Source organism: Salmo trutta, chromosome 30 (genome assembly GCF_901001165.1).
Source record: "Salmo trutta chromosome 30, fSalTru1.1, whole genome shotgun sequence".
Lineage (NCBI taxonomy): Eukaryota > Metazoa > Chordata > Actinopteri > Salmoniformes > Salmonidae > Salmo > Salmo trutta.
In genome coordinates this window covers 8,198,865-8,222,208 of record NC_042986.1, presented here as the reverse complement: position 1 = coordinate 8,222,208, position 23,344 = coordinate 8,198,865, and the positions used below count along the sequence as shown (strand labels likewise).

Sequence of the window (23,344 nt, the reverse complement as noted above, 5' to 3'; positions counted from 1 at the left end):
GACTGTCTGTGGACATTTTCCAATTCCTAGTCTAATCTGCACATAATCTCAAACGGCATTGATCACTTGCACAATGTACTTTAATGTCATCTCAACTAACTGCAATCCGGGTCATTTGGTTCTGCTAGTAGATCAAGCACAGTGATAACACATTAAGTTGTTGTTTAATTAAAGAAAATATTTGAGATTGTATTCCCATTTCAACTTTAGTGTGCTTTCAACTGGTTGAATGTGCCGTGATAACACATTTAGGTGATAACTAAACGAAAAATCAGACATTGATTTTCAATTGGAATTTGGTTGTGCTTTTAGATGGTTGAAAGAATAGTGATTACACATTAGGAATTCAACACACTTTTTGGCTGTCTTTTTGAATCGGTGAAAATAGGTTTGAATAAATATATATACCAAATATAACCCAATTCTCGAGGTTGAAATGACGTGGTGTGCAGTGGGGTTTTGCCTAATATGAATTATCTCCTGCTTCTTGTAGTTTGCGTTTACACTGCTTGACTTGGACTGAAATAGTAGCCGGTACTCATTACATGTAGGTGCAGGAGCTCCACAATACTTTTGAGATAATATTCTATAATAAATAGGAACAGGAGCTCAAACAGTATACAATTTGAGATGCCGGTACTCAGCTCTGGTGAGCTCTTGCAAAAGTCATGCACTGCCTGTAGCCTAATAAATTGGATAATACCCTTAAATCAAAACTGCTGCAACCTTAGCAACTTTAGTATATGTTCTCTTTGTTTTAGCATTTCCAATTATCTGCTGAATTACTACTTTTAGCACCACAGAGAAGAAGGACCGATTCATCCAGAGATGTAGACTATTCATCCAGAGATGTAGACTACTAGCCCACTTCTGGTAGCACCGCTCTCCTAATAATCGATGCCCTCCACCCCTCAATGGATTTTAGGCACAATCCATCGCGCGCTCAATGGCCCTTGAAATCACCGTTTATGTCTCGAGTCCCAGAACAATAGCGACATACGACCCTCACTGCGCGACCAACGGCACTTCTGGGCTTTTAGCATATCGAATATTTAAATGTGGCGAGTAAAGAAAAACGACCACCTAAACTGTATGACTTTCATTCCGAACACAGCGTTTTGATTCTGCATTCAAAATGTATTTTACTTTATTATAAAGATTTCAAAACAATGTCTGTATTCTGTTCATAGATGTGTTACCCCAACATGGGCCCAGCTAAGTGAGGGTTGATGTTAAGATGACAGGACGGATAAAGCCGAGTCTGGCGAGCAGACAGCACAGTCACTCGTCTCAAACCGTTTAAAAGGGATTAGTTGGCACTGGGGCAAATCGTCACGTTTTCCGAATACCCCCCATAACAATTATTAACCATGGACTGAGCCATAGCAATCAGAATCCCAAAACATTCCTTCTGGGCCATTTTATAAACCAATAACTTTGCTCAATTTAAATCCTTATTTTTAACCGAACTCCCTAAAATGAATATTCAGTCTTGCAGATCATTCAATTGACCCTTCGCTAAGCCCCGCCCCAGCAATCCAATGAATAGCAACTGTCTTCGAGTCTATTGCCACGTTCAAAACAACTGAGAACTGGGAACTCTGAAATCTCCGACTTCCAACATGCGTTTAAAACGACTGGGGGAAAAAAATAGCTCCAACTGGGGAAAATCGATTTGACAGGTCATCTAACTTGAGATTCCAACTTAGGAACTCGGGCCTCTTTCTAGAGCTCCGACTTTCCGATCACTGTCGTCATGATTTGACCTCATATTTTTTCAGAGTTCCCAGTTGTTTCGATCGCACTGAAGTCGGAGTCGGAGATTTCCCAGTTCCGAGTTCTTAGTTGTTTTGAACGCAGCATTATACCAATTCCTTAGACAAGCTCCGGTTAAAATCGAATGAAAGCTATGGCAAAAACTGAAGAGTATTCTTTAAAAAAAATACATGTTTTAAATGACTAAATAATTGAACAGTGTACCAGGAGTACTTGCTACTGTGATTTCTGAAATGCAGAGCCTGTTGATTATCGTATTTTCTCGAGGCCGAAATTTAACTTTTGTTACATTGCTGGCTAGCTCAGCTGATTAGTTGTTCTCATCTCAGTCTCATTGACAACCAAAACTAGTTACTTAATATACTGTAACTTGTTTTCTCAAAATGCATGTTAATTAGCTAAGTTAGCAACGTTATAAATACAACTTCCATCTGCTGTCGACATCAGGAAAACAATTTGAGGGCACTAGCTCCAAACGTGGTTATAGCTTTGACTGCATGCTGACAGCAAATTCAGAGCCATTTGGCTAGCTACACTACAAACGTACTTTTACCAGGTTCCCGTGAAGCAATTGTAATGACAGTCCACCACAACATATCCAAGAGTTTCCTGATTAGCAAGGGGTAGTCTGTGTATAATTTCATGTATTAGAAACACAGTTTGAGATGTGATGGGATTTCGCCAGTGGTTGAATGGGGAATTGGGCTTCCCCAGGAAAATGCTATCCAAGGTTGCAACAGTAAAGGGGTGGGGTACTTTGTAAAAACAAAGTCTATTTTATTTTCCATTTCTGAGGCCTGTGGTGTGAGAATAAATTGAATTATTCTAACTAAGAGGAAATGTCTCAATGGTTCCTTTGGGGTCCCCTAATGAAATTATACCAATTCTCCCAAACGAATGTCTTACAACCCCCCCTCCCTTTCTGTCCTGCCCTGCCATGCTGAATCGCCAAGCACCTGATTTATTTTTAATGATATTATACCCCTCCTCTTCTTACGGCTGTGTCATGGTAATCATCAGGGTTTTGCATCCCAAATGGCACCCCTATGCCCTATGTAGTGCAAGCTACACACTACTTTTGACCAAGACCCATAGGGGTAGTGCACTACACAGGGAACAGGGTGACATTTGGGACGCAGACCAGGACTCCTCCATGCAGCTGCCTCTGGATCACATTAGCCAAGCTTAATATTGACTGGGGCGAACGAAACAATAAAATGAGGGGACCGGGAGCTTAGAGGGCTAGAGGCAGCACAGGCCCTGCCAATACTTAGACTGCAGGAGGTAGAGGAGGTGTTTAATCCATGATGCTGAAGAGCCCTTTGCCCTGGAGGATCAGTTCAGTTCCATCATTAAGCATCTCATCCCTAGGCCTGTACAGCTTTACCCACTCAGAAAGCTTCCATCCAGACTTAGTCAGGCTGCCCCACGTCAAAACCAGCATGATGAGACCATGACTCTAGAGGCAACTGGATTATTTTATTTTGTGCTGCTTGTCTTTTAACACACTAACATCCCTTTTAGTTTTGACATTAGATAAGACACTTTACAGCTGAATTTGGTTGCCGCTGGTAGAGTGACAAGGCCCTTTCAGAAAGAAAAAAAGTGCTGAAGATGGTTACTCTACATGAGTGATTGGCATGGGACAAACTCAATCTATTTCAATCATTTTGTGAAGAGGTTATGCCTAATTCCTGGGACTGGTAAAAAAAAATTTGTGGAAATCCACAGAAAGTAAAACATTTACCATCTCAATTTCCTTTGCCGTAAATTACCTTATTGTTTCTCTTTTGCATTAAATGGACAATGTTTTTGTTTGCATATCAAGTATCAATCAATTTCAGCTATGTTTTTACACAATAAATCACAATATATCAAAATGATAAAATCAATATGGTAATCTAATTTGATTAAAAGCACTTTTTATCCATTGGACTAATTCAGGCTGCTGGCATGCCTGGATGCTACTGTATTTGCATAATAGTCACACAGGGAATCAGTGGGGCCACTTGTGGGACACAAACACCTGATCACAGACACACTCTATGGCTCCTTGCCAATCGCACCTATTTATTACTCTCATTCAAAAAACGTGTCAGAAGAAGAAATCTGTCAATGCATTTGATCTGTTGTTAGAATCCTTTTATAGATGATATCTGAATCTCCCTATTCCTACTGATGCTATTGCTGTGTCTGTTCCCCAACACTGTTTAGTGTGAGAGACACACAGATTACCGCCCTTGATTAGTGGATTGGTGTAATCTATTCAGGTCCCTCTCTCTCTCCCTCCTGCTCCCTCGCTCCCAAAACCCCCTTGGGATATGCCTGTCTCCCCCAGCACCCCTAGCATGGCAGATGGACCCCCCCCCCCCTCAACATCCATCTCCCAGGACTCCAAAAAAACAGTGTTGATGCTCAGAGGGTAGATGGGATGGAGGTTGTAGTGTCTTTACAGAACTGAATATGAAACTACTGCCTCCTTTGTTTACTAGCTCTCAATCTCCACTGTTAGATTTAGAAGCCTCAAGGCAGAATCCCCATTCTTTATACTGCCCACTTTAGTGCGATTTAAATCCATTCGCTGCCTTCGAGGAATTGCAAAAGGCTCAGTCTGTGCCCCACCCGCTAAAAATCTCATCAAGCCCATTTTGTTAATAGCGAAACACTTACGGAAAAATGTGTTGACTGCACTTGTCTAATAGCTCCTTGCAACCTGTTGACTTAAAGTTTGACTCCTAAACTCACGCTTACCTAAATCTTAGACTTTTTGGTTTGAGAGATGTCCATTTATAGTAGAGTACATGCATGTCCATTTGATTCTGCATCCATCACACAAATTCTCTACTGCCGAGGTGCTGCAGCATGTTTAGAGGGGCTGCCGCATGAATAGAGGGGCTGCACCATGTTTAGAGGGGCTGCACCATGTTTAGAGGGGCTGCAGCATGTTTAGAGGTGCTGCAGCATGTTTAGAGGGGCTGCCGCATGAATAGAGGGTCTGCCGCGTGAATAGAGGGGCTGCCGCGTGAATAGAGGTGCTGCCACGTGAATAGAGGGTCTGCCGCGTGAATAGAGGGGCTGCCGCGTGAATAGAGGTGCTGCCACGTGAATAGAGGGGCTGCCGCGTGAATAGAGGTGCTGCCACGTGAACAGAGGGGCTGCCGCGTGAATAGAGGGGCTGCCGCGTGAATAGAGGGGCTGCCGCGTGAATAGAGGGGCTGCCGCGTGAATAGAGGGGCTGCCGCGTGAATAGAGGGGCTGCCGCGTGAATAGAGGGGCTGCCGCGTGAATAGAGGGGCTGCCGCGTGAATAGAGGCCTGCCGCATGTTTCGAGGGGCTGCAGCATGTTTAGCGGTGCTGCAGCATGTTTCGAGGGGCTGCAGGCCCATTGACAGCAGGTGGCATAGCGTAGTGATGGCCAATCGTATGCCTCCAATTAGGCTGGTGGGTCTCCATATATAATATTGGTTTGATTTACACATGGAGACAGACTCAGTCTTCTTCCCATCCTCCCTGTCTGGGAACAGGGGGCATGATCTCCCTTTTCATTCTGCTTCTGAACTCTTTATTCGTCTTCTTCGACTTCCCTGAGGGGACACTGGGATTGCAATAATAGAGAGAGCATGTAGACGTCAAAAGTCCACAGTCGTACAGTGTGTGTGTGCATGCATGTCCCCTGTGTAAGGCAGATTCAGTGGGACTTAGTCTCTCCTCCAGGATAGTCTGTACGTATATTCAGCCTCAGTCGACAGCTAATAGAGAATGCTGAGTGGACTCCATTTTATAGGACACACACATTTACTATACAGAGACAGATAAACAGACAAGGAAACACAGACATACAGATGGAAGAGGGGTAAACAGGGAGAGGGATAAAACTTGTCACAACTGAAAGGTTGACAGTGGAAACAGTTCAACTTCAAACGTGCTTTATGACGAAAATGGAGAGCTCCGTGGCAAGGAAAATGTATATTTGAATCAAAAAGATTTGAAACAGGCAAATAAGGCAAATGTTTAATCCGAGCTAAAAAGAAGCACACAGCACTCCCCCCTCCTCCCCCATCCCCCTTCCAAACACGTCCCTCCCTTCGCACACATCCGCGCTCCCTCCATCCTTTTCTGATTACTACAAGGGGCTCAGCTTTCAGCCCGGCCGAGGGAGCATGTGTGCACGGCTTTAATTCCTATTGTATTCGTGCTGTCTCGGTGTGCCAGTGTGTGTCTGTGTTTTAGCGAGCGATGGAGAGGGAGAGAGAGAGAGAGAGACCCATCTGTCAGAGTAGCATAGAATCCCCCCGTTCCCCTCTAAATCCATCCCATGGGGCAGGAGCGACAGACAACTCACTTGTGGCAGGATTTTTTTTGTGTGAAAAGAGGGGGGATAACAACAATCATAACAACAAAAGCAGCATTTAAAAACCTAATACAAACCCCAGTCCATCAAAGCTTGTTTCCTTGCCCACGTGAGTGGGACATTTGTTAATATTGTCGGAATCCCCTAACTAAAAACGTATTCTAGTGATATTTGTCAAACTGGATATTCTAGTCAGAATTGAAGCAGACAGGAGGGACACAATTCCCAAGTTCCCCCTTAGTTTGTCATTAGGGACATTTGGGATGACTGTGGGAAGCTGGGCAGCACTACTATTCAGCATTCCCAGAGCTACTATTCCCAGAGCAGGCTGCAGGTGTGATGAGGACTGGCATGGACTCAGGGGAGGTAAAGATTGTGGAGGATAGAAGTTACCTGGGGGACTGTGAAGCTAAGTGGGAGCAGGGGGCCGCACATAGAAGACACTGGGTCTGGCTGCGCAAACTGTTGACACACACATGACTACTTCTGGTTTCCACATTGGACAGCGCCATGCACGCACACTCATACGCACGAAGCGCGCACGCACATAAAAACCAAACCATGCCCGCTCCATCCGCACGCCGACGTGCGCAATGCGCTGATTAGCAATGAAAAGGCCACGTGGGTATGGGCATCGTGATATCAAGTGAGGCAACAGATGCACCCCCTCTTTCGTTTCTTATATCTGACCATATGGTCCTACAGTGATCTAGAGAGTCCTACAGCCTAGCCCAGCAACTTAGTGTCATAAGATTTCAAATGCAAAATTCTACTTAATGATGATGCAATCTAGTTATATTTGTATCGATGAGCTAAAGACCAAAAGGAAATGTAACTGAGGTGTAGGCCGATGTAGGTTTTCCGATGAGAGAGAGAGAGTGTAAGAAAGCCCAAGAGCACAGTTGCAAGCACAGATGTGCCTCATGTATACAATAGGATCAATGCGGGGGCACGTGCGCCGCAAGCCACGGCTGTCAATAGCATCTGACTACAATAGAGCCCCGACTGTGTGGTGGCTCACCCTGCACCATGCACTGGGACATCACATATGTTGTGTTTGTTATGCCTTGGCATTTGTTGTGAAATTGGAAAAAGGTAAGGAACGGGACTAAACGATGGGAAATCTTAGTCTGTCTAACGCCTAACTCTCTTCCTGACTTCAGAGTCTGTAATGACTCTGATGTTGTTGGCACAATGCCTCGATAAGGAAGGGGACTGGGCTTTAACTGCAAATTTGGTTGGCTCTCCTCTGTGTCTTTCTCACTCAAATACCCACATACACAGCCACACACAGGCCCCCAGTGCCAACCCCCTTCCCTCACAACGGTTGGATTTTCAAATCCAAACAATGTGAAGTCTAACCCCCAGATGAAAAAAACTAACATTTGAGAGATCCAATCAAACCTGTCACACAATTTCAGAGCGAATATTGCATTATCCAACAGCCTCCTTTCCAGATCAGTGTGTCACAGCTTTCCCTGCGCTGTGTCATGGTAGCGTCAGCCAGGCTAGGGAGGGGTAGGAATAATGGAATAATGTGTGCCAACAGTTTTAGGTGTTTAAAGTGCTTTTAATAACAAGTTATATTCAACCTAAAAGACCCTTTACACTACCAGTTGAGACAATGAACTGTGAAACCCCATTTTACTCCATCTCAAACTATCCCAAATTAAACTTCGAAATTATTAGTATTTCGCAAACTAATACATTATTTTGAGTCACATATGATTTAGTCTTGAGTTGTATATCAAATCTACTTTGTTTTGGATTTACAACTTTTATTTTAATTTAGTGATGATACAATTCCAACCCAAATATAACTTAAAAATAGATACTGTATATTCTCAGAGCATTCCGGCGCACCAACCGGTTTAAATCAGATAAAACGTATTTGCTGCATGACTCATTCAACTGATCTTGGGCGCAGAGACTGGGGAGTAGGGTATATGGCTAATAAGCGGAAGAAGCAAATTAATGGACGGGTGAACAACGCATACACCTGGTCTTACCACACCAAGCTGTCAAAATCACTTACGCATAACGCGATGAAGGAGCGTCCCTTCTTCAGAATGTGCGTAATTAAAATATCAAAACGCGCGCTTTGTTAATCATGGGTATGATTCCACCCCATGATCATCCAAGCATTAACGAAAATTAATATTCTAAGTATTGTGCAGAATGAACATCACAAATTGTTACGGAAACGTGTACTTTTTGTATACAAATTGGGTTATGGAACAACCGTAGCATATAGGCCTCTCACACTTGGAGCTTAATCGAGCACAAAATCCGCTTTTTACAAGAAATGGTAGTAATGGACAATTTTGGACACATAATATTGTATGAAATAATTATGGAATTGTGGACATTTGAGCAAAATCTCTCTCTCTCTCTCTCACACACACACACACACACACACACACACACACACACACACACACACACACACACACACACACACACACACACACACACACCACACACACGCACACCCAAAGATTGGTGACGCATGTGCGGTTGTTTGGACAGAACACTTTGGCCACGAGCCCGCCACACGCCTTTGGATAAACTGAACGTTATGGGTGGGGCGCTCGTGGGAGGGGCCAGTCCACCTCCTAAAGGATAAACTCAGACATATTCATGCCAGTCGGAGATGAAAGTCCCTCGCGCACTGGTTGTATAACTGAGGGAACGAAAAGGAACTTGGAAAGGACTGCAACTGAGAGAAACGGCATCGGTTGAGGATTGGCTATAAAGTCATTTTGCTTGGTTCCTGGGACTTTGGAAGTTAGCCGGACGTCTGACAAGTTTGGAAGGGCGAGTTGTGAACATAAACAGGTGCGTTTTGATTTTGTGTCAATCAAATAATTGCATTTCATGTGATTCTATTCCAGATAATGTACTATTTGTCACACAGGATCAACCCATAGGCCTATGCATATTTATGCAATGCAACTGTAAACTGCCTTAATATTCGATTTTTTACTATTTTCTATAACAGGAAAGGTAATTGATGAAAATGGCATTCTTCATAATAGGCTTTATGCCAATGCCACCAAACAACTATAATGCGTTATCGTATCATATCAACAAGAAAGTGAGATACCACTATCTTTATGTATTAACCTGATATAGACTGTTATAGATATACATTACATTTACATTTTAGTAATTTAGCAGACGCTCTTATCCAGAGCGACTTACAGTAGTGAATGCATACATTTCATACAATTTCACACATTTTTTTTTTTCCTGTGCTATACATGTTATGGTTTGTATTGTACCATATTCAGTACTATTGTCAGTGTCAAATACAGTTATGATTGTTTGTTAATCATTCAGTCCTAGACAGAGTTGAGTCCGTGCGTAATACATTGTTGTTATTTATGATTTATAGGCCTATAGTAAACTGTACTACTTACAGTTACGCACGACTTCACGATCACTAAGTAGGACGACTTAGTTGTAGAACAATAGTGTGTGTCCTTAGGCAGTGATTTATTTGGTTGTTGGTGTGTTTAGGAAAGTTCACCCGAGTTCCCATTGAACGTTTTTTATCCTTTGGACTACAGTAGCAGTGGCATTTTCGATAACAATTCCACGCAAGATTGGATTTAAAACGGTACTCATTCCAATCAGCAAATCAAATGTAACTGTTGATGCATGAGATCTTTGGTCCGGTTGTTACCGTGTTTTGTTGATTTGGCTCTGTAGACTACCCTGAATTTAATCTGAGGGTTTTATATCCAGGTTAAATCCCGCATGTCCCAGATTGACAGCGTCTCCAAAACCACCACGGCATAAACAGCAGGGAACCACAGAGTTTATCCCCAAAGTGTCTTCCATTAGATCATCCTACAAAGGACAGAAATGATTTTGCATAGTTAGTGCTCTTTTCCCTTTGAATTAGTTGTTTTTGCTGTCAGAGTTGAGAGATGTTCTGTATCTGCTAAAATGTTCATCCATTCTGTTGGAATGGAAAAGGAACTGTCCCTGCTAGTGTGTGCTGTCCACATGACAGTGCTGAAATTATACTCTCTCCTGTATGTCTAGGCAACCAGTTGGGAATTAAGTTAAAGAGACAGGTCAACCAATTCCAATTCCAAACAATGATGACAAACAATGATGACAAATTACACAGCTGATTCATGAGCTTGGCCGAATGTGTTTTGTTTTCCTCAGATCACAATGATGACCAAACGATTTGGTAAGCCTGGAGAAGGAGATGTGTCTGAGCTGGTCAGTTCTCTGGCCTGGCTAGATGAGGGCCTGAGCTCCCAAGATGGAGAGAGAGGTCCAGAGATGGGGGGCCGCTACGGCCTGGGCCCAGGAGGCCGTGGGAGCATCGAGCTGGGCAGCGAAGACATGGAGGATCAGGAGGAGGAAGACAATTATAATGATGATGAGGAGGAGACTGGAATGGACGGAGAGAACGAGGCGCCCAAACGGAGGGGGCCCAAGAAGAAGAAGATGGCCAGAGGCAGACAGGAGAGGTTCAAGGCGAGACGCACCAAGGCCAACGCCCGCGAGCGGTCCCGCATGCACGGGTTGAACGACGCGTTAGATGTGTTGCGTAAGGTCATGCCCTGCGCCTCCAAGACCCAGAAACTGTCCAAGATCGAGACCCTGAGGCTGGCCCGCAACTACATCTGGGCCCTGTCTGAGGTGCTGGAGAGCGGTCAGTCCCCAGAGAGCCACGGCTTCACAGAGATGCTGTGTAAAGGCCTGTCCCAGCCCACTAGCAACCTGGTGGCTGGGTGTCTCCAGCTGGGGGCTTCTGCCCCCAAAATGCTCAACAAGCTGGATGACAAGCCCTTTGGAGGATCTCCAGGAGTTGGTAGTGGTGTAGCAGGGCAGCCTGGTGGCCATCACCCCCTGAGTGGTCACTACCCCTCTCCGGGCCTGCCTAGCCCCCCCTACGGGTCCCTGGAGGCCTCCCACCTCCTCCATATGAAGAGCTTCGAGGGAGGGCCCTACGAACAGCACCCTTCCCCTAATGAGTGTAGTAGCAATGGCACCCCCCCTTACGACGGGCCCCTCACGCCCCCCCTCAGCATCAGTGGCAACTTTGCCCTGAAGCAGGAACCTTCCCCCCACGAGGCTGAAAGGAACTACCCCTCCCACCCTTCCCATTACCTCTCGTCCCTACCCCACTACCCCCCCTCCTCCCTGGCCGGGCTGCCAGGGCCTCAGGGCCACCTCTTCCAGGCCTCACGCTACGAACTGCCCCTAGACATCCAGGCCTTTGAATCCTTCCCTCCACCACACATGGTCGCCTCACAGATGGGCACTATCTACAGCGAGTGAAGGGGAAAGTGAAGTTGGTTGGCCAGGCAGGGGAGAGATCCCTACACAGCCCTGCCTCTGGTCCTCCAACCTTTCTGCACATACATAGGCCCGTGACTCTATGAATGATTGTGTAGAGAGAAAATGATATGACATTTTACACTGTCTAGTATCCTACTCTGGGAGAGCATGTAATGCTCCGAGAGAGATACTCAACTAAACTCAACCTACCTGATCATAATGAACTACTGAAGACATAAAGATGCACCCTTCATTGTATTACTAATTTATTGTCATTGTTGTTTATTATTTGTGTTGACATTATTTGGTATTGTCATAATTTGTTTCTGTCTGTGTAATAAGTCTTCCCTCAGTTCCTATTATATGTAGCTGTACTGTTTGTTTACCAAATCAGATATCCAGGTATAAGCACTGCACACTGTCTCAGACGCCCATCCATTTTTTTACTACAATAGAAGAGTACTTGGGTTGAAAGAAAGTCCTCTCTTGTGTGCTTGAGGATGGAGAGAAAATGTGTCACAAAAAGTTGCTCTATACTCAGTTACTTCAACTTCTGCACTGAGGCCCATACTGTAGCCAGCATCATTTTAGCCATATGAACAGAAATGCATTTAATTTATATCCGTATTTAATATTTATTTTGACAACTATTATCCTTTTTGCAATTTTCTCAGCACTGTTTTTGTTTTACTGTCTTCTTGGTATATAGTTTTTCAGTCACCGGCGACTTTACTAATGAAGCATTTAAATTATTATTTTTTTTGAAGTACGTTTCAGGATTTTGTCTCTTATGGTGTCCATCACTACTGTTTTTGTAAATATTTAGCTGTTTCGCACTTAATTGAATAAATATTCTTATATTATATACTATTTCTGAAGCAACACATTTTGCCATGGTTTGTTGTCTTTTCACTCAAATGAAATGTGGATATATCACATATAGGCAATCAGATAGAACATATCATTTTGAGCAGCACATTAATTTACTCCATAGTGACATTAGAATTGGGTAGTTATATTACCATTGTACTTTTAAAAACACTCATAAGGTCCCATATTAGGACAGAATATGTCAATGTCTCTTCCTCTGTTTTCTTAACAATCCCTTAATAATACATACATATAGGAATAAATGGCGTTGGCGGCGGCTTATGGTAGAACATTGAATTCTCTGGAAACAGCTCTGCTGTTCCTGCAGTCAGCATGCCAATTGCATGCTCCCTCAGAACTTGAGACATCTGTGGTATTGTGTTGCTTGACAACACTGCACATTTTTGAGTGGTTCTTTATCGTCCCCAGCACAAGGTGCATCTTGGCAAAGAAGAAATGGGATGTTAACACATTTGTTCACATAATTTTAGAGAAATAAGCTTTATGTGTGTATGAAACATTTCTGGGATCTTTTATTTCAGCTCATGGAACATGGGACCAACACTTTTCATGTTGCGTTTATTTAAAAAAATAAAATATGCATATAATATAGGCAATTGATTTACATTCATCTGATAATCTAAAAGACAAAACTTGTTTTGATAATAGGGGCATGTGGTTAATGTTAATGAAAATGTGTGTGATGTAATTCCTGGGGTGTACTACAGGGGTTCCCTGCATCTGCCAGGTCAGTAAGGGGCACAGCGGGGCCATGGGAAAAACAGGCCTGGGGAACAGGTGACTGTGTCATGGCAGGCTTTCTCTCCCTCCTTTCTCTCTCTCCCAATGACTCATTCTACTATACACCTCATGCCAAAACATGTTTAGCCCAAAACCAAGCTCAGTAAACATCTTAATCAGAAGGTATTACAAACTGTATTTAATAAAGTCTACGGTTAAAAAGCCACTCATTCACCACTCTGGGATGTTTTTGGTAAAACTGCAGTAAAACATTTATATACTGTATATAACATTAACATAACATTTTCAAAAAAGTCAACTGAAACGGAACTGAAATGATTTTTATGACACCCATTACCAGCACTTCTGCTCAAATTCAGGCAAAGTTCCAACACAATTTATATCACCCGACAAACAACAAAAGTTTACGTTTGACTCTGGCAACAAGGATTTGTTTCAGCACTGTGTTGACATAGTAGAAAAGGAGGGTTCTTGAGACAGACAAAGGGCAGGGGGACAGTGTGCAAAGAGGGAGAGCTGAGAGCAAGAGAATGAGTGTGTGAGTGTATGTTTACCATTCTGGTCCTTTAGTTAATGGAAATAAAGAGGAAGGTGCCTCTGTGGCTGTCGTCCAGAACAAAAGCCATCCCTCTCACCTCATCCCCTCCTCATCCACCTCTCCTTAGACTTGTGTCTTTTCCAGTCCCACAAGTCCCGGCAGCATGAGAGAAAAGCAAGGGAGGGAAAAAAGGGAATGATTGTTTTAGTGGGCACCACTGGTCCATTGTAAGTGCAGCCTGTTCTTTCTCTTGACCCCTGACCTGTATTGTTGTGTGGCGCTTCTCGCTCCGATATGAAAGACAGCTGGGAGAACTACGGGGGGTTGACGGACAGCTGGGGACAAATTGGAGAGAGGGACAGAGGGGGAGAACGAGAGTGAGCGGGGAAGAAAAAGTGAGGGAGAGAAATAGGGATGCAGGGTGTGAGAGAGCAGAGGTGAATGAAGTCCTTTCTCTATCCATTCACAAGTGTTTCCCTTCCCTATTTTCTCTCCTCCTCTCCTTCGCTCTCAGCCTGGGCATAGGAATGGCACATAGCTCCACACAAACACACACACCCATGTTGGCCAGGGAGAAAGTGCTGGAAGAGTTGATGTCTGGTGTGTTGCTACTGCTTTGTGCCATTGCTATATTGCTATGGTGTATTTGTTAAGTGGTATGGGGAAGGGTATGTGGATCATCCTTCTGAAATCAAATGAATTAGTAGAGAAGGAGATATTTATTAAATATCAGATAACAATTTCCGAAACATTATGTTTTAATGTTTTAAAAAGATTAGAAAAAGTGTCAAAGGTCAGAGGTGATAGAGAGACAGATACAGTAGAGCAAGAAAGAGCCAAAAAGTATTTTACTGTATATAAAATGCCATCTTGGCCAGTGTGTGGGCAGCAGACAGCGACCTGTGGCAAGTCGGTCAGTCCCATGGGACAGCTCATATGTCATTGTCATCTGTGACGCAACTCAATCCACAGACATGGACTGATATGCACAGGGGCAGGGCCAACTACATCTAATAATTATGCAGGCACTGGGAGAAATCTGCCCTATGTATGTCCATGCCCAGGCCGTTATTGTAAATAATATTTTTTCTTAACTGACCTGGTAAAATAAAGTAAAATATAATAAATACATAATTGACAATATACAGCATCTGGGGTATTTTGTTTTTGTCTCTCAGAGCACAGCATTACTAATCCACTGGTCAAACAACAGCCTCTCCCATTAAAATGAGAGGTGCTGATCCATAGGGGCCAGATAGATGGAGGGCTGGGTGGAGGGATAAAGCGTTGTGATTAAGATGGTATTAATGTGTCCATAGGAGCTGCTGGAAGGCTTTAATCAGTGTCTGCACTGTGGTTAATCCCCTAGCCTGCCTTTAAGATGGGGCTAACACTGTGGTCCTCCCTCTCCTCTCCTCTCCTCCCTCCCTCCATCCTCCTCCTCTTTCTCTCCTCCTCTTCTCGCCTCCTGGGTCGCAGCGTCACATACAATGTAGGGAGAAAAGAGGGAGAGAGAGAGAGGGGAAGAGAGAAAAAGAGAATAGAGAGAAAGGAGGGGAGGAGAGAGAAAGAGGAGGGGAGAGGGAGAAAGAGGAGGAGGGGAGAGAAAGAGGAGGGGAGAGAGAGAGACAGAGGGGGAGAGGAGAGAAAGAGGAGGGCAGGAAAGGATAGAGAAAGAGGGAGGAGAGAGAACGAGGCGGGGAGAAAGAGGAGGGGAGAGAACGAGGAGGGCAGGAAAGGATAGAGAAAGAGGGAGGAGAGAGAAAGGGGTGCATAGGTGGTAGAGGTGGAACGGGTCCTGAAACTGAGACGGCTGGGACCGAGGGGAGCAGCTGGGGAGAGAAAGAAAGAGGGATAGACCCAGGGAGGAAGAGATTTGGGGAAAAGAAAGAGGCAAACAATAAAGGAACAGGGGAGACAGGACGGGGTTGGCTTGGGGGAGGAGAGGGGGAGGGAAAAATACAAATTAAAGAGATGTCGGGTAAGACCAGACACAGAAGTAAACTCCCATCCATAGTGTCAAACATAGTATGTCATGAACTTGACTTGATACCACTAAGCTCTACCTTGCACAACTGCACATGATAGTACGTCATTCTACAACAGCACTTCTGTTTTCACCACCAAAACAACATTCACTGGACAAGAGTAAACATGTGCCACTAGCCAAACCCCCTTGTACAGAAACAACCATGGTCATTACTTTAAAAACAACACCCTTTCTCCAAATACACCAAGCAGAACTTTAGAAAACGAATTGTTTGGATCCTGGATGCTGATTGGTTGGTAGCACGGAGTTATAGCACACAGGGCCTAAGAACCGCCCTTAGTCGGGAGCTATCACACGATAATCACTGGGTTCTCATGCCTTATTGCTTAAATGTACAGTACTCCTGCCCATATGGAGAGACACAGAATTATTTCCGTGGGGCTAGTTAGAAAAATAAGGGAAAACAGGTTAAATGGAACAATGGTGCCAAAAGAAACTGCAAGAAAGAGAGTTGGTATGTGGTGGGGGGGGGGTTTGAACGAGAGAAAGAGAGCAGATCGGCGGACTTAATACGTATGTGAGTGGATATAAAAGGTGATATTGTGAGGTTGGGATGAGGGGGTGGGGTCCTACCCCTCCCAGAGCTGTGTGAGAAGTACTAGAGTGTCGGAGTTAAAGAGCTTCTAATGGGCTCTGGGTGCTGTCCTGTTTACCCTGGCCCCCCTCCTCACGCCCACTGCTTTGTGGAAGTTGCCTGGCTTTGAGGCTCCCACAATGGGGCGAGCGGAGGGACAGATGGGGGTCTCTTTGGATGAGCCAGGGCACAAAAAGAAGGCAAGGTAGGAGGGCCCGGAGCAGAGAGAGCATCTGAGAGAGAAGAGAGAGTTGACGTCTAGCAGCACGCACTGCTGCCATCAGAGGCATGGCGGGAGAGAAAGAGAGATGGAGAGATGGAGGTGAAAGAGAAAAGGAGGAAAGTGACAAAGGAAGTTTTTCTCTCCTTTCAGATTGAGGAGTCACGTAGCGTAGGCCGACCCGAGTGTTTCCTTGGTCTGCTTGTGTCAGCTTTGTGAAGTAAGTCCAGTTCCGTCCTGTCCGGACCAGAGATGTCATGGGGGTCATGGAACTGTCCTCCAGGGTCAAGACCACTGTGTCCTTTGAGCTTTGTTGTTACATTCCCTGTTGATTCTGTGGCCAATCAATGTTGGTCGCTGATAAATATTCTAAAAGGCTGGGTGAGCTTTCTTGAGGCCCTTTGCTCCACTTTAGTAGGAGCTAAAAGGAATAAATAAAGTTACTTTGAGAGAGAGAACATTCAAAGGGTGAGTTAAGTTATACTCTGAACATACGTGATTCAGTTGTAGTGTTTTGTAAGTGAAACCAGAGCTGTTTGGGAGCAGTGCACCAGGGGACCTATAGTGATGGATGAAGAAGGAGGAATGGAGGAGGAGATGTCGGGTGGAGGAGAGGTATTGAGAAAGGGATGGAGTAGGAGAGGAGGTGCAGGGGAGAGCAGAGGGAGGGACTGGGCACAGGAGCAACAGATGGGGTGTAATTTGGAGCTCAGCTCGGGTTGTAAACTTTCTGTTGGGAACATCTGTCCGTCTGTCCATCTGCCACCCACTTTCACAACACTGTTTACATACAGGAGAACACTAGTTTGTTTGTTTAGTAGAGACTCCTCAATTAGAGGGGAAGTAGTAACTTTAAAACTCAGTTGTAAAGACTAGAGATCATATAATAACTGAATCGACTGTTGTGGAAACCCATTGGGCACACCAAGTCATTCCAACATGGATAATTGGGTAATATTTGGTTGAGACCATGGTTGATCAATGAGATTACACCCTTTATTAAACCCACTCAAAAGCCAGCCAAATGTTAGTTGAATTTCCACTGTGTTATCACTATGCTTTCAGCCATCTAAAAGTACAACCAAAGTTCAACTGCGAATACAAATGTCAGGTATTGTGTGCTTCGTCTAATAGCAGAACCAAATGACCTGGATTGCGGTTGAGATTACATTACAAGTACACGGTGCAAGTGATCAATGCTGCTCGATTGTGAAGATCTCCACAGACCTGAGGCAAACTATGCATGCTATCTTGAACATGCAAACATTATATGATGACATAAGAATACATTTATAGTTACAGTAAACAAAACATTTGGCCATGGATGTGTTACTCATTTTAAGGTTGAATGATTACATTAGTTTGTAAGATAGTCTTAAAGTTAGGCTATTTGCTGTCTTACTAAAGTAATATTGAATTGTGTTTCTTGTCAAGGCAACCAAATATCACCATTTAAAGGAGATGTATCTACGGCTTGTATAGTTCCATCTGTGCCACTGGCTCAATCCTATTCTTTGACTTTTATTTTGGTTGAGTTGGTGACGTGAATCCAACATATAATTTGTTAACTTGTCGATAAGTTAATAGGTTATTTATTGTCTTTTAAAAGTGATATTGAATTGTGTTTGGTTGTCAACACAACCAATTATCAACATTTGGAGGAGATTTATCTTCTGCTTGGATAGTTCCATCTGTGTCACTGACTTAGTCTTGCTTTAATTCCAGTTTTTAATTCCAGTTTCCTTCTACAAATGAATAGTTAAATGGGGTGGATTCACCTCTCCATCTCAACCAAAAATCTAAGTTAACCCTTGTGTAGTCTTAACATTCTGTTTACTTCCCTTGACCAGCCTTCACTAAACCCCTAAAATAAAGCAGCTTAATTGAATTTTAAACCCCAAGTCTATTATGCATGAAGAAACAACCTTTCATTCATCACAAACTTTGTGAATATCTGGGTTTTCCCTCTTCACAATGCAGAAAGACTGCATTTAAATCAGTGGACACCACTCGTTTTTATTACAACACACCTGTCATAATTGTTTTCTTTACTAAAGTAGAGGTTTATAATAATTATTATTATTATTGCTAAAGGTACTGCATAGGTGTAAACATAACTTTGTAAGCAAGGGATAGCATAAGAAAGTAGCAGAAATGTGCAGAAATTAGTTTTGAATGCATTTTATTGAAGGGAAACAATAACAGTCTTGAACTTTTTTGGCAACATAGTGATATATTCTTATATACTGTACAATGAGGAATTCAACTACAAAATACTAGTCTTCTCCCATTTTTTTAACCATTGCCCCCACCCACAAGGTGTATAAATAACAACAATAAATAAGAATAAAATAAGATAATAGATACAAAACAAAAACGTGAAGAACATAAATCAATCAACTCTAATTAGCACATGTATGACAGTATGCAAGTGTTTGTGCATGGACTTTGCAGATGTATTTCTCACATATGCAGCACATACTATTTGTTTTACATTCCTTCTTTGGGGGGCAGAATTGGCATCTCCTCCTCTTGCCTACCCCAGCTCCAGCCTCAGGTGGATCAGGACAAGATTCAGCCCCCTGAACAGCTTTCACAAGCGCTGCAGAGGCTGCTGTGCCGGGGAGCCGCTCCCTTCTTTGAATGTGTGGGGTTACAAGAGCTTTTCCCAGCTGCTCCAGGAACACCCTCCTCTTGTTCCGCTTATCAGGCATCTAGGTAGGGTTGATCTTGTTCCATATCATGAAGGCATTGTATGAGGATACATCAATGATCTTATGGAAGATGACCAGGGGCCAGTGGGCAGTCATTCTCCTGCAGCTGTAAGTTCCAATCACCTTGTCCAGGTTGTCCACACCTCCTTTGTTGTGGTTGTAGTCCAGGATGATGGCTGACTTCCTGTCCTCACGATCACTGATCTCAGCCGTTTTGTGCAGTGTGCTCAGGTTTGGGAGCTCAGGGGGGAGCTCAGGTTTGTTCTTTCTAACTGTGCCAACCATGGTGATCTTCCTCTTCAGGAGCTGCTGGCTGAGTTCATAAGATGTGAAGAAATTGTCACATGTGACATTCTGCTCCTTCAGTCCATCTGTCACATCATGCACAACCCGCATTCTCTGGTTCTTCTCCGGGCCTCCACTGGTCAGCTTCCCTGTGTAGACTTGCATCTTCCAAGCGTAGCTGGATTGTGCGTCACAGGCCACCCATCTCTTGATGCCATACTTTGCTGGCTTGCTGGGCATATACTGCCGGAAAGGACAGCGACCTTTTGACAAAAGAGATTACTATCAGTAGTTAGTATCAGTGTCACAGTAAACAATCACATAAATCAATCGATATCACAGCAATACATAATAAAATGAACAGTGAAAATCACTTAAATTACAGATATGAAAATAAAAATGTACCTCTGAATGGAACCAGTTGCTCATCCACTGTTACTTCAGGCCCAGGGTTGTAGAGGTATGGCAGACGCTCCACCCACTTCTCCCAGACCTCTTTTATGACTGCCAGTTTGTCTCTCACACGTTTTGCAGGTCTTGACTCACGGTTATCAAATCGTAGCATTCTTGAGAAAGTGTGAAAGACTTTCAGTGGCATCGTGGCGCGGAATATCACCCTTCCACTCTCTGCATCCCAGAGACTACATGCAGCCTCGACCTCAGGACCTATACACACCCGCTAAGATTAGCAGCCCTATGTAGGCACGCAGGTCAATCTCATCCATCCTTTTCCAGTTGTCTCCATATTTACGGGAACCCTCCAAATTTGTCATCTCCAGGTTGATTTTTTCGATGGCTGGTGTGATGAACATGTAGAATGTTGAGGCGATGTCCTGGACATGGGCAACTGCATGTCTTGTGGGCCCTGGGGTCATCCTTATGACATGTTGTGCTGCCATCCTGCCCTGGTTCTCATATGGTGACAAGGACCATGTTATTTTGCTGTTCTTTGACAAAAATGTCTCTCTTTCAGTTTGGGAGATTTCTTCCCCTTCTTCAGATACCTCAGATACCTCCTCCTCTTCTAAATCATTGTTCTGTTTTTCCTCTTGGACGTCTGAAAAAAATCAGATCTACGACCTGATGGTCACTGAAACTTGCACTCATGCCTTCAGCAAAGAGAGAACTGAAGGGACTGTCATCTGCAGCACCTTTATAGACCCTGACTGCATTTCCCATTAGTAAACAATGCTTTCAATAAATGTTTGCTTTGTCTGAAATTGTTTTTATTTTGTCTGAAATTGTTTTTATTTTGTCTGTGAACTTGAGTCATGTGTGGGGTCATGAAGGGGGGATGCTGCACATGCACAATAAAGTGTTTGTTTTGTCTGAGTTCAATCAGAAGCACACATAATCTCAATTTCTCATTGTGTGTGTGTGTGTGTGTGTGTGTGTCTTTGTGGTTTTTGTGGTGTGTAAATTATTTTATAACTGCCGGGTCCAAAATGACCCTAAGACAATCTTTGTACCCTGGTGGTGTACAGCTTTCATGGAAATATGAACAAAGGCAATGTTTCACTTTTTCTAATGTTGGGGTCACTCTAGAAAAAGTCATCAAATTTAAAGTTGAAAAAATATAATTTAGGGGTTTTCTCTGCTGTTAAACATAGTGGCGGGTCATTTTTTTTACCCTTAAGACAACACAAGGGTTAAATAATAGGACCACATCAATCCAACCCTAACTTAAAATGCACTTGAAATAAAGTTTGATTTAATTTAGTCCTATTCTTTAAACTTAGATTTTTGGTTGAGACGGAGACGTGATTCCAACATATCAATTATTAATTTGTAGACAAACCGGAATTGATGGAACTCTCCAAACCGCACAGATTAAACAATCCAAGCAGAAGATACATTACATCTCCTTCAAATGTTGATATTTGATTATGTTGACAACCAAACACAATTCAATATCACTAAATATCTTTACATTTGAAATCAAACAAAGCTTGAAACCCTATGCCTAGTTTAGTGTCTATTTTTAGTTGAACACTGGGTTAAACTGAAACAACAGCTGTTGTAAATGCTATACAGGCCTAAATAGTCTCATTGATGATATATGATTGATAAAGGAGGGTCACATTTAATTTGCTCTGTTAAACCTACCCTTTGGAATTACTTTGATAGCAAAAGTGAATCTATTTCATTTTTAAGTGGTCTCTCAGCAATCATTCTCACAACAGCACATTGGTAATAGCTAGTGACAAATATCATAGCTAAGCAGGGTTGGGCTTGGTTAAAACCCTGGGTAAGACACCAAAGGGTAGCTGTAGATAGATACATTCTCCAGTAGGAGGTGCTGTCCAGCCTATAGTTTTTTTTGATAGTGGATATAATGTTGAAGATCTGACATTGTTTTAAAGGTTTGTCTATGTTGAAATGGTTACCATGATGACATAATCCTGTGGTTGAAATTTCATCATCAAAACAACAGTTGATGACTTTTTCAAATCCAATGTATTTTCTATGTATGAGTCCACGTCACAATATGTTGACAAATTATGTTGAAACAATGTTGATTCAACCAGTTTGTGCCCAGTGGGAAGTGCTTTTCTGTTCATATATTTTTTTTAAGTCATTCACTACAAAGTTGCATTTTGCCTATTAGAATTGGATGTGAATATAGCTAAATGATTGGGAATACAGACAAATAGTTTCCTTGAACCTCTCCCGCGTACGGTGGAATTGATGTGAATTTTCGGAGATAAGCTCACATCTGTTAAACAGATCACAGCAGTCATCGTCTCTCGCCTTTTTCTGAACCACCGAATTAATAACTGAATTGGCATCCTAATTGAAGGTTTAAGCCATGATAAAGGTTACGTTATATATTATGTAAGATCTCTATGATCTATACCAGGGGTACTCAACTCTTATCCCTTTAAGGTCCAGAGCCTGCTGGTTTTCTCTGTTCTTCCTGGTAATTAATTGTGCATTCATTCATTAATAGTTCCTGGTGTCCCAGGTCTAAATCAGTGGAACTGGCTTCGAGGTCCAGAGTCGAGTTTGAGGGATCTATGCATTTATTCAAATTCCCAACTTCTCTCACCTATTAAATATGGCCAATAAGTACTGGTTGAGCAATACTGACATCTAGTGGTATGGACAGGTAACTGTGGTGAGTGCCACGGCTCAAATGATCAACCAGAGCCATACCCTAAAATAGTGTATAAGAGGTCATACAAAAGTTTTTGCTGTCACTCTTATGTGGATGATGTTAAACATATGTATTGGTCTGATGTGATTAATAAGGAGCATACAGACGCTGCACTTGATGAATTTATGAAATTGCTTCTTCCGATTATTGATAAACATGCAGCTGTTACAACTGTTAAGGCTCCACTGATTGACGAGGAATTGAAAAACTGTATGGTTGAAGGAGATGGGGTGAAAGGAGTGGCTAATAAGTCTGGCTGCACATCTGACTGGCTGACTTACTGCAACCTGAGAAATTATGTGACTAAACTCCACAAAAAGAAGACAAAACTGAATTAGTATTACGAAGCTAAGATCAACGATAGAAAGAATTCTATGCATTTTGGGGGGAGTAATTTAAATGAAATGATGGGCAGAAAGACATTCAACACCGTCTTTCATCGAATCAAATGGCTTATTCATCAAAAAAACATTTAATTATTACTTAATTGGCAAAGTGGGCAAACTTAGGCAGGAAATGCCAACAACAAACAGTGAGCCATAGTCTTCATGCATAAAAAAAACGAATAATGAAAGAAAACCATTGTAAGTTATAATTTTGTAAAGTTAGTGTGGGAGAGATGGAAAAATGATTGGCATCGATCAATAATGACAAACCTCCTGGCATTGACAACTCAGATGGAAAGCTACTGAGGATGGTACATTTTTCCTATTTTTTTGCCTTACAACGTGGAATTAAAA

The 23,344-nt window shown here is 43.0% G+C and overlaps 1 protein-coding gene across 1 annotated transcript; it reads left to right on the top strand.

The window, feature by feature from the left end:
• The first annotated feature begins 8,754 nt into the window (after positions 1–8,754).
• neurod4 (neuronal differentiation 4) lies at positions 8,755–12,316 on the top strand. The gene is made up of 2 exons (XM_029722500.1): positions 8,755–8,965; positions 10,310–12,316. The coding sequence occupies exon 2, from the start codon at positions 10,316–10,318 to the stop codon at positions 11,432–11,434; it is 1,119 nt and encodes a 372-aa protein (XP_029578360.1). The 5' UTR covers positions 8,755–8,965; positions 10,310–10,315; the 3' UTR covers positions 11,435–12,316.
• Positions 12,317–23,344: the final 11,028 nt, after the last annotated feature.

Coding starts and splice junctions, on each gene's coding strand:
- neurod4 (XM_029722500.1), top strand. CDS start 10,316: ATGATGACCAAACGATTTGGTAAGCCTGGAGAAGGAGATGTGTCTGAG.